We start from the raw sequence: 12,962 nt of genomic DNA, 5'->3' as shown, positions 1-12,962 counted from the left end.
ACTCCGCAAACTGTTCCCCTATGCCGCTGTAAGCGTTGGCTCGGGCACCGTGATGCGGCCGCGGGGCTCAGAGGCTCTCCTGCCGTGCATGTTGTGCGGTAAAATACCTCCGTTAAAACTATTCCCTACTACTTTATAACCCAGCGGTTATGTAAGAGTTAGTTACTAATGCGCCTATTTGATATTAATTCCTCTGTATGTATTTCGCCGTTTGTTTTACTGTGAGCAATGAATTATCTTTCTACAATCTTAGTGTACCCAATTTAAACTCATAGTCTGCAGTTACAGCATCGAGTTGTTATTATACAAAATTAAGTGCAAACTATATTTTTCATGCTTATGCAACGCTATAGAGTGGCGAAGTCACGCCCATCTACTTCCGGTCCATGGGACCTTATTTCGGAAAAATAATGTATTGAAGTCAATGGAGAGAGAAAACGTATCTTTCGATCCCGTTTGAATTGTGCCATGAATTACACGATGTTTGTCAATCTTAAAAAATAATTTCCATGTCAAAAAAGTCACAGTTTGTCGTAAAACTGTTGAAATATAAGACTATGAAAAATACGCAACTAGAAAGACTACAAATCCCAGAGTCGCGTAAGTGAGTAAGTCACAATTGTTTTCCTCTACTAAGAGATAGCTAAGATAAGATAACTTTAACAAGATGCCAGTGTGCTTAGTACCAGGTTGTTATCATACCAGCAATGGGTCTTGCTCATTCTTTCGCTTCCCGCCTGATGAAAGGATCAAGTTAGCTACCTAGCTAGTAGCTAGCACGTTAGTTAGCATTACAGCCTTGTCATTTTCATTAGCCTTAACATGAAGTAACATTAAGTAACCCAAAATGTTAAACAGTAAGAGTAGTAGTCATATTTCGTGAACCCTTTGAAGAGTACTGTCACCGGTGTGATCATTCTATAATACACAATTTAAGACCGGGGGAGAAATGCTAACGCTAATGCTAGCATCGGCGATCGGCGATCTTTTCTACTTCATGCTATCTGCACAAATGGTTGAAATTAAAAAGACCAGGCAATTCAGAGAGAATCAAAGGAAGGCAGGCAGGCAGCTTTGCATGACATTCTTCTGGACGTGTTTCATTGTAGTGATAGTGAGGGTAGTCAATCGTTTTGTTGATAAGACAGTAGTGACGGCCATCTTGGTGACGTGTGTTGTTGACCAGAGATGTAGTTCATTGAACAAATGTGTTACTTCACAGTTTTACGACACAGTCTTATATTTCAACAGTTTTACGACAAACTGTGACTTTTTTGACTTGCAAAATTATCTTTTAAATTGACAAACATCATATGTGTAATTCGTGGCACAATTCAAACGGGATCGAAAGATAATCTTTCTCTCTCCATTGACTTCAATACATAATTTTTCCGAAATAGGGTCCCATGGAGGTCCACCGGAAGGGGAGGGACTTCGCCACTCTATAGATCCATGTTGGAATCTGCAGGAGAGTTAACGTTTGTCGCTACCCGATCTGTCCCCCTGCCCGATCTGTACTGCGCATGTGCGAGATGGTCCGCCATATTGGACAACTACATACGGCAACTCTACTAGGACACTTGATACAGTGGCTTTTGGCAAAGCAGAAAAAGAACCGAGAGAGATTATTGTTATTACAACGTGACTTCACTATTATTTAACAACTCTTTTTATTGGGTTCTTTTATTTGTGGTTAAATACATTGTCAGAATAAGTGAGACATGGATTTAACTTCTGTTAGACAGCTATCATACTGAATAAATATTTACTGTGAATGTATGCAAAAATGTATGGCATATAGCTGTCTAACAGAAGTTAAATCCATGTCTCACTTATTCTGACAATGTATTTAAACCCACATAAAAGAACCCAATACAAAGAGTTGTTAAATAATAGTGAAGTCACGTTGTAATAACAATAAATCATCTCTCTCGGTTCTTTTTCTGCTTTGCCAAAAGCCACTGTGTCAAGTGTCCTAGTAGATTTGCCGTATGTAGTTGTCCAATATGGCGGACCATCTCGCACATGCGCAGTACAGATCGGGCAGGGGGACAGATCGGGTGGTGACAGCGTTAGCTCTCAGTAGAAAGTGACGGAGGTGACTTCAGTTAAGGTGCATTCAGGCGCAATTCAGTAAAAGTGTGTATTGGGCGAGGATGCATTTATAACGTCAGCAAGATGTGTTCCATGTAGTACAGTAAAATGCAGTCTTTAGCGAGAAATATCAATAAATACAGTTTTATTAAGGAGATGTTTTACTACAACATAAAGTAGATATTAGACAGTATGCAAACGAGATAAAGGAGTGTATATTGAAGTAATTAGGATCCGCTGTGTAGAGAATCATGGAATTGTACTGGTATCTAACAATACCATCCTTAATAAATGCCATCCTTATAAATGTATATAAATACAATAGCCTACCGTTTTAAATGATACTTGTGTTTTAATGTTTGATTCCATTAATTGAATTAAATATGTTTTAATGAATTCTACTGAAATGATTGTTACATTGTCATCATGTAACTATTTTGTTCTTTTATTTGCCTCACCAGAAAACAGTCACACCTCCTCTTGAAGACATTTTGCCTCCTGCTATGGACTTCAGGTTCACATTAGGTAAGCCCTTGAGTGTGTCAGACTAGTTGTTGTTTCAGAGGTTAATTCAAGACGTGTTATGTTTACATACTAATATAATGAGCATCAGGTAAACGTACCCATTTCTATTTTTTGAATCACAGATGGGATGGAGATGTAAACTATGCAGCATGTCACCACTCAAAGTGACATTTTAAAACATTATCGACTCCATCATGGAACCTTTGGACAGAAACGTGCCTTGCCCTGCATTCATGTAGACTGGCCTGCGCTCTCACTTATCAAGATAAAAGTTGAAATAATCGTCTGTTCTTTTTATTCTAGGACCCATGTGCCACTTTATATACATCTCTGAGCATGAGGTGGGGTTAAAAAGAAGTAGTTGGACATTTTATGAACTATATCAATATCATGACTATTTGGTTCATTTTCTTGCAAACCAGCCTTTTTTTGATGGCTTAAACCCCTTATAATGCATGTGAATAGCACCTCTGTTACCGTCTGTTAACAGCTAATGTAAACTGGCTCGTTATGTTTTCAAGACGGATTTGATTTTTGTTTTGAGGAAAACACATGGTGTGTCCTGATTTGTACTCAATTTAGTGTTTTGTTTGTATTTACAGGGAACAGCAGAGGTCGAAGTGCAACAGGCTTGTGATGCACAGCATGAAGTTATACATTGCCCAAGAGCCAGATGCAGTTATAACCATCAAGTAATAACCATGTGTCTCCATGTATGTTAATGTGTTGTGCTTTTAAACAAACTTGTTACTCTTTTATGACAACTGTTTTGAAATAATCACATTTTAATAAAATGTATTAACATGTCCATAACGTTCCCTTTTTTAATTTATTTGTTTAATCTGCAATGTTTCAATGCTATCAAATATTTAAAGGGTTGGATTTAAATCAGGAAGAGTTTGTCGTATATAGGTTCCGGCAACTCAATTGTGTTTTATAATTTACTTTATTCTCGTGTGGTTCTTAGCAGATTGTTATTTGCATTGGTTACACTTAATATCTGGGCTTTTAATTGTAGGCTCATCTTATCTTTTCATATGCAGAAAAAATCACATTAGTGAGTTTACCCAACTCCTATAATTGCTTGGAACCACTTGACACATATTTTTTAAGTTTGAGCAAAGTAACACATTCTTGAGTAGAGGAAAACTAAAAGAAAATACGTTTCACCAACTCAAAAAATGCAAAAGTTGACTAAACTCTTAAAATTGCTTGGAATCACTTGACACATATTTTTTAAGTTTTACCAAAGCAACAGTTTTTACAGTGGTCTAACTATCTACCAGCATTTCATGCACTCACTGGCTGTGGCACAACAAGTAGTTTGTACAGAATAGGAAAGACAACAGCATTCACCAAACTCAAGAACCATCTCAGCAAGCTCAAAGATCTGGCCCATTTTGGACTCTCTGCCAGCTTGGAAGAGTCTTTGCCAGTCGCAAGAGAATTTGCGCTTCTGCTATATGGAAAAAAGAACAAGGAAATTGGACTGATGTGCACAAACTTGGATGAACTGAGGTTCATAATTGCATCAACAACAGATGCAGCCTCGGAAAATCTGCCGCCAACAGAGGATGCATTTCAACAACATGCACAAAGAGCAATGTTTCAGACAGCGACATGGTGTCACAGCCCGAACCCAAACCCTTGTTATGGAGTCCTGTTGGCAGGGGGTGGATTGTCAGAGATGGGGCCATTCAACCAGTGCTATTTACAAAACCCCCAGCACCAAGAGAAGTGAGAGACATTACTCACTTGTATTGCAAAGATGCAAAGTGTGGAGAGAGTGGAAAGTGCCAGTGCCTCTCTGTTGGCCTTCCCTGTATGGTGTTCTGCACCTGCTGTGCAGAATTTCAAAATGTGTCCCCTAACGTTTCTGAGGAACCTGACATTTAACATTATATTCTAGTATCTATATACTTGACCTCTCACAGAATTATTTGATGACTTGTATACTGTACTTTGAATTAAGGTTCCAGTTTCAATAAAACCTGTACTATTTACACCTATGTTTTAGAGGCTTGCAATTTAGAACTAATACACTTTATTGTATTGGGTTACTCTTATTCTGACTATTTGGTGATGTAGTTCAGCCACCTGGTATTTCCCTCTCCAAATATAATGACCATCAGAGTGAGTATTCTTAACTTATAGGCTATTATGCCACTTCTCCCCCATTCAGAGTTTTACTGTATCAGAGAAGAGGTAGGCCTATGTCTAAAGAAATCTCATTTGCAATAGAACTGTACCAGATATTTCCATACAACTACTGGTTAGTGTTCTATAGCACCCTAGACAATTCAGTAATGGTATATTTTTTAGGGATTTCTGTTTTTCTGATAAATGAGAGAAAAGTGATTGAGTCCTATGTTCCTATCACCAAAAGTACAATTTCCGTCTAAACTAAAGCTAAGTTTACAGGACTATAATTCAGTATTTCTTTAGTTAAATAATTGTCTGACTATTTGGTGATGTAGGACAGCCACCTGGTTCATACCTCAGCAAATCTGAAGAGGAAAAGAGTGGTCATTCTCAAGTTATGGGCTTTTTTGTCACCTTTCCTATATTCGGCCTGGTCTAATGGCGCGTTTCCACTACAGCGCGCAGCCCGGTTTAAGAGGGCTGTGACGTCAGCGGCCCGTCTTTGGTTGCGTTTCCACTTGGCCTAGTACCGGCCGGCGGGTCCTAATTCACAGTTTTTCTGGCCTCATAAAATCGTGGGTCCAGGGCCAGAGACAACGAGGCTGAGTCGGGCTGAGTATGCTAAACTAGAGAGAGTGTCGCTGACAAGGGGGCAACAACTACAACAAGATGGACATATTTGACCGTGATTTAATTGTAATACACGTTTCAAAATGATGCCGAAGTAACAACATACTGATACCGGTTAGTAAAAACCATGAATTAATGCTTTGTCAAGTCTGCAGACAGACGGCAGGGGAAAAAACCTTTTAAAATGCTTGTTTTCTAAATGGAGATTGGCTAAGCTAACGCAGTATATGCTCCGACCGTCCACACTCACAACAACGGCCTATACAGACATAAATAAAGCAGCGACTGTATTCACCATGACACAGGCAGTCTGTGGTTTGTACTTGTTTAACTTTTGTCTAGTTTCTGAACATATATGAGGAGCTGTGAGCTCTGAGTGCTAACAGCTAACGGCTGTGTTGTTTTTCTGGGGTCCTCTGAAGATCACGTCACGGCTCCGCCTACACTGCCTTACTATAGATACTGCCCCAGTTCCTAAACTGTAATGGAAATGCGCCATAAAGTGAGCCAGTCCTAACGAGGCCTAGCCATACCGAGCGAGGCCGAGCGAGGCCGTGTAGTGGAAACGCGCCATAATTTGGCTCTTTTTCAGGGATTGGGGTAGTTCTAAAGAACAACCAAAAAAAATGTTTTCCCCCAAAATAAAATTTGACAACAATCAATTTCATTAATGGGAGACCCTAAAGATAAGAAAAATCATTGTTGTCATTTGTTCTACCTCGGGTAGGGGTATCTCGAAAACTAAAGCCTTTTTTGAGGACTTGCTGCTAGACTAGTGTTTAGTCTAGAAAAAGGTAAATGTGTGCATTTTATTATAAAGTTGTGTATATTTACAGACTGTTGCAAAAACTAAGAAGCTTATAAACATCAGGTTTAAAACTAAAAGTGCTTTACAAAAAAGTAACACAATTAAAGATGTTTGGAGTTTTATTTTAGTTATTAATTTGAATATTTTGTCAAAGAGATGCTGATTTGAAACCGTTGTTACATACAGTTACGGCATTTCCTGTTTCTGCCGGAGAGAGGGGAGTTTGTCCCAAAGCTTGCCGCTGTATTTACTCCCTCCATCTGACAGGAGGGAGCCTCGTTGAGCTGCGAGTGTGGCTACAGACGAAGTTCACTCCGTCACGGAGGGGGAGTGTGTAGGGGTAGGGTGTAGGGCGTGGTTTGGGATTGGGCCATGTTCTGCATATCAGGGTCACACTTCTTTAACCTGTGTCATTCAGAGAGGACGTTAGTTAGCAACTCATCAAGAGACGTTGTTTTTGGCAGAAGAGTCATCTTTTTCCAATGTTGTATGTCATCGCTGTTCTATGTAGAACAGCTAGTGAGGACATTTTTTTTTTTTCACAGCAGACATTTTGAATGTGTTGTTACCATCAACGTGGCTTTGTTTTATTCAAGTGTCCCAGTGAGCCATGAGCTTTAGTGAACCCTGCAACTAATAGCCTAAAGGTAAAGCAGGGCAGCAGGACTTCATCATCTGACTTTAAGCATGAAAGTGTATTTCCCCAAAATGTCAAACTATTCCTAAAGCAAGTTTATCTTAATCTCTATAAACATCATGATAAACATCTGCATATGAATCCGTTTTGGTTTCTGTTAGTAATGCCAGTAGTTTTTCCAAATAACAATTGATTAGTCTTTTGTTGCATGCAGGTAAACAGTCCGTGTTGAAAGCTAAAGAGGAATAGGCCAAAATGCAATCTAGGCATGGGCGTAGGAAGCATCCTGAATGTGGGGGGGACATTTTTAACGGGGGGTGTGGGGGCGAAAAAATATATAGATTTCCTGTATTCTGGTGCATTTTAACAGGTGGTTTGATACTTGTATGTGGCTATACTAGCATGAGGAAAATGATGGGTACATTTTGTAATTTCATCCAGTAGTAAAGAAAGGAAACATATTTGATTATTAATTCAGAGCTGTCTTTGAATTAATAAAAAGCAGTTTAAATGCCCATTTTTTGTACATTTATATACAACAATAAATATTTGAGTGCATTGAGAGATATTGTTGTGGAGAGTCATTTATATATAAATCGCAAAATACATTTGTGAATCCTTCTGTGAGCATTTATTAATATTGAGACTGATCTGACTCCATACAGATGTTAAGTTCAAATAAATGTTGCTCTTCTGTCTATATTGGTCATATGATGCCCCTTGACTGAAATGTTTCCTGTTCAATATCCCCACTGATTTCCTTAAAATCCTGGGATGAGAGTCCACATCACAATTTACTCTCAACTGTCATTTCCCTTTCATCACTCACCTCAGCAATGGACCTCTCTCTCTGTCCCTGTATTCTGCCTCTGACTCACTCTCAAGTGCCTAGATGTCAAGAGAGTTGGTGAAGTGATAATTATTTATTGAGCAGTATACTCTTTCACATTGAATCATAACAAGTCATACTGAATGTAAATACAACTGACTCTAAAGTAAGTCCCAGTCTGTGACATTGGACATTTTGAAGACTCAAAGTCCCAAGCAGTAGGTATCTCTCTACCATGACATAAAGACGAAACTCCTCTCCAGAAGTGAGACGCCGCCATCACTGTTAACTGCTACCAGCTGATGACTTACTTTCCTCTTCTTTGAAAAAAATGTTCTTATGCCCATGTTGTCTGGGGGAGAAAACATATCAAACCAAGAGATCGTCAGCTTTGATTTTCGCTGTATTAACCATTTCCTGAACATTTGGTATGTGTGCCTTACCTCCGCTACCGGCATCGCTTCATACAACAGATCTGAGCTGTCCAACTATGACAACACTCCTTGAACATGCGCGCGCTATGTGAGAATCTGCCTTGGTACAAAGTAGCAGTGAAAACATGGTACGGAGTTTCATTGATTTGGGCATTCTCTCAATAAGCAAGTGGAATGGATTTCATTTGATAGTAAAGCACTGACACAGCGCTCTACAAAGTGCGGCGAGTGGATAGACCGATTCACGGACTTTCCGCATAGTAAAAGTGGGGGGGTCTAAACTAATCATTTGAAAAAGTGGGGGGGACTTGTCCCACCCTCATATAATGGCTGCGACGCCCATGAATCTAGGAACCCATTGGCTAGCGTCTGATGACTATTTAGCTTTGATTATCTTAAATAGCTTGTAAACTGGCTATTTGTAAAAAAACAAGCCAGCCCAATTTTCGTATTTCAAGTCCATGCTAGCTTCTCAGTTTGCTAATCGGACCGTTAACAATGAGCAGCACATGGAAGAGAAAGCCTTGGCCCGGATGAATGAGCTGTAGCCCTCAGAGGCTTTTTTACCTGAACCAGAAGTGGCACTGTAGTGTAACAGACATACAGTTACAGTAGTGGGAGTCATGAGATCAGAAAACTGACTCAGCACATCAATATTTCACATTAGCTAACTTTAGCTAACATAAGCCACCATATCGGACCATACCAGACCAGAAAAGACTGTCGCAGCAAAATCCCTGTGCTATGGAAAATAGCAGTGATGTTTTATAGCTGATAGATTTAACTTTTATCCAAAAGAATGAGGAATGTTTTGCTTGTTTTTACAAAAGTTAGTCCATTTGCTTTGGGTGCCAAGCTTGCAATTTGTACCTGGGACTGTAAAACAAGTTGTGCTTGTTTTCGTTTTAGTATGTTAGGTTCTATTGAGTATTTTGGATCTGGAATACGGTTGCAAAGAGAAATGTGTAAATACACAACATAGAGAAGGTCAATGGAATCAGATGAAAGGATCTGCAGTAGTTCTGGCAGGTTCCTGTGCACAGATTCACACCACTAGCTTGTTTCTTGTTGTGAAAAGATGAGTGATATTTCAGAAGTTGCATACATGTCCTTTTGTCTCTTTGTGAAGACAACAGGAAAGACACTTCATCACATTATCTATTGTGAAAGCACCTAGAGGCTACTACATGCAACTTTAAGATAGCATTTCCATTTTAAACATGTCAAACCGAAGCAAAACAACTGCTCTAATCTCCGTACAAAAAAGGATGTGAAACTGACTGCAGAGTTGTTCAATTTCTTATATGGTTTATATCAGGGGTGTCTAAACTACGACCAACTGTTTTCTTTAAGCATATTAAATGATCAAGCATAATTGACCTACATATGATTGATTTTACTAACTTATAACATAACTTATGTGCCAATATACCTCACCTCTAGTGAGGGGCCTAGATCTTCGTATATCTTTCTGTATGTGGACCTCAGTGAAACATTTTGGACACCCCTGATTTACACGTTTGTATTGTGCATATAGGTATGTTTTAATATATCCCTATTCAGTTAAAGAATACTCACTCGCATGAGTTAAAGCATAACCAAGTCAACTTTATTAACCATGTACAGTTAGAGACAGAACAAAGAAGAGAAGCAGTAAAGAGTGTACATATATAAAAAAAGGATAATATTACAACAACAAAAAAATCACCTAAACTTATCTTAACTTGTGGTGTGTATTCCAAGGGCAAGTGGTTCACAAGCATTTAAAAAAGAAATCACAATTTTAACTTGTAGGGACCAGCCTGACTTCCTCTGGACTTCATAACACAGCAGTCCTGAGAAAGTGTACTCATTGGCATGGATGTATACAGTATATGTGTGTGTATGCATGTAAAGAAATGTACTGTATTTGTGTATTCTTAAGACAAGTATATAATAGGTTCTGATCTGAGTACAAGTTCTGTTCCTGGCATATCATCTGAAAAAACAAAAGAAAAAGGCCACAGAGCAGCCTCCAGTATGTACACAATAAAATCAATCATCAAACAAATCCATAAAGGTAATATTTTATGTGATAAGGTGTAAGGGTTTAGCATTTTGTCTTTAAATGCAACATGAAGACTGCGGGCATTTTGAAAACTATACTAAAAAGAACAGATAACTATACGAGTCTTAAGAAAACCACAAGGGATTTAGTTTTTTGACCTTACATATAGTATTATTAACAACATCATCATATGAAAATAAACATTATACTCTTGGAAAGGTATAGTAAAAGGTTGGAACACATCGCTATGGCTGACTGTGATTTGACTCCGATGTGGACTGTAGATCGTTTGAGAGAATATCAGAGGGGGAATGTTTTGTTGTTGAGGAAGCAGTTATGTATAATAAATTCAGAGACACAGCTGACTTGGCTAAGTCCTCCAAACAGTTAACTTTCCAGGGAGAAAGGAACAGGAATAATTCTTGTTTTGATGAATTGTCCCTTTACACACAGGGTTCAGCTCTATGACAACATCCATCACTTGAATCACTATATTAAACACCTTTGTAATCACGGTGGCCTATAGAGTCGTAGACGCCAATGAGGCTTTGCATAATGTCTTTTATTAATGGGAAACACACACTGCATGGAATCCCTTCTGCAGGTGCATGATACGCATCTCCCTGCAGTTTCTATGACCTCAAACACAGCATTATTACAACACTGCTCACACACACACACACACACCACTGGAAAACCTGCCTGAAGGCCCGGCCCCACATTTAAGGTGGAAACATTTTTGATTGGTGGATTTGCTTCCATGGGGCATATCTTTCCCTTTAATTTACGCTGACTACACAGTGCTTGAGTCCAAAATAAAGGAAGCTGCTGCAGTTGATCAGCTGTTTTACACCAGTATAGGTAAATGTTGTTTTTACTTTGTAGCAGCGAAATAAGGAAATAAAACGGAACATTTAAGTCAAAATAAAAATGCTGCTCGGGCAGTGAAAACACAGGAAAAGCCACAGGTGAATTCATTGTTCTCTATATGTTGGATATTTGGATAATTACGAAATAAATGAACAAAGACGACGTTCTTGCCTGCAGATTGGATACTTTCCCCATCATAAGATTTGCTCACTGGTGCCCCACTTTGTTTTGGTATTTCACCGCTACAATTAGCTTTTGACTGATCTCCCTGCTGGAGTGAAAACTGCTCCATAAAAGAGGAATGTCCTGAAGACAGTTATGAGACAGGAAGCATTGCAGCAAACATTTCTTTTTAAATACAAAAACGTTGGAAAAAGGACAATAAGTTCGGTAAGTTATGGTCATTTATTCCAAAGACATATTTGCTAAAAAGTGAAACTGACCAAATAGCAATAACACGTAAGTATTAAGCTCTTCAGTAACAGAGGTTTCTTGACTGGCCTTACATGTAGTCATTACCAGGTTAGTCTCTCTGCCAGCTCTTAGAGTCCTACATGTATAGTGACCCCGGAGAAGTTGAGAACCCCAAACGCTTTATGATAGAAATGTATAGTTCAGGTCCCCAGCACATAGAAACTGCTGGATGCTAACTTGCATGTTGGGCAATTTGCACAATGTTACATTAATTAGAAATAATTAGCATATGCAGACAATAATACATAAATGGCTTGGCTGATTCGGAGAACTTTGGAGGTTAATGAGGACGTTAATTTCTGACGTCCCGGTGGACTGATTTTGATTAATTCTGGGTCGATTTGAAAGTTTTAAGGGGCTCAAAACTGCCACTTAAGATCCTAAAAACGTCAGAAATTGATTCAACACCCTCAATAACCTCCAAAACCACACCAAAATTGGCCAAGCCATCTTTTATCTATGTCTGCATAAGCTAATGAATGCAACTGATGCTAATTGTGCAAATTGCACAACATATGCAGGTTAGCATCCGGCAGTTTCTATGGGCTAAGGACCCTACTATACATTTCTGACATAAAACTTTGGGGTACTCAATATGTCCGTGTTCACAGTGCTGGCAAATAGACTTGTAGTATTCCACTTTTAAAAGATTTGCTGATTATTTTGACTTTCTATGACCGGGCCTTATTCCCACCTGACTCCCCCCCGCTCCTGACGCAGTTCCCTTCACTCACATACACTCTCCCTTCTCTTAACACACTCTCATGAGGTCTTTATGACAGAGTGTTTGAATACAGTACACCTGTGTTATGTTGTTTTTGGGAAGAATCAAAGAAGAGAGACAGTACGTCTACCTGCAGATCTATGGAATATCTAGAGAACATACACTACTACATGTGAGCAGATGGCTATGGGTGGTCCCTGCCACGTGTCGTACTGTAGCTCAGAGGAAGGGCCTCCTCTTTGTCAGGAAATATAGGAAAATAGAATTTCACAAAAACATGCATTCCCCATGGAAACAAGAAGTTTCAACAGGTACGGTAACCCTGCTGAGAGATGAGAGTGTGTGTGTGTGTGTGTGTGTGTGTGTGTGTGTGTGTGTGTGTGTATGTGTGTGTGTGTGTCTTCCATCCGTCACACGTGGTACATGTTAAATGTAACACAGAGGGATGTTGTGGAGTGTATATCTGTTAATGTGTGTGTGTGTTTGGAGGGCCACATGGTACATGTGAACTTCAGAGGGGATGAAGGAAAACCGAGTTTGTGTAAAAGTGAAGAATCGCTCTCTTCAGAAGATCTTTCCTTTCTTCTTGTTTTTCTCCATCGTCCTGTGTGGGGGACAAGAAAAGGAATGTTACAATCTTGTACAAAGCAGGGAGAAACATTATTGAGCTTTACGTGTTCATGGGATCTTCAACCAAATCTTTACAAAATATACATACATTTATTTATTTTGGTCAAATTCTATGCAC

The 12,962-nt window shown here is 39.1% G+C and overlaps 1 protein-coding gene across 1 annotated transcript in view; it reads right to left on the bottom strand.

Annotated features, from left to right (window-relative positions):
• Positions 1-9,686: 9,686 nt before the first annotated feature.
• Positions 9,687-12,962, bottom strand: part of LOC117475828 (septin-7-like) — an 87,063-nt gene continuing 83,787 nt past the window's right edge. The window contains 1 exon segment of the mRNA XM_034122191.1: positions 9,687-12,818. Coding sequence (XP_033978082.1) covers positions 12,779-12,818 — 40 coding nt within the window. The 3' untranslated portion in view covers positions 9,687-12,778.

This window comes from Trematomus bernacchii, unplaced genomic scaffold (assembly GCF_902827165.1).
Source record: "Trematomus bernacchii unplaced genomic scaffold, fTreBer1.1, whole genome shotgun sequence".
Lineage (NCBI taxonomy): Eukaryota > Metazoa > Chordata > Actinopteri > Perciformes > Nototheniidae > Trematomus > Trematomus bernacchii.
This window is presented reverse-complemented; position numbering and strand designations above follow the sequence as displayed.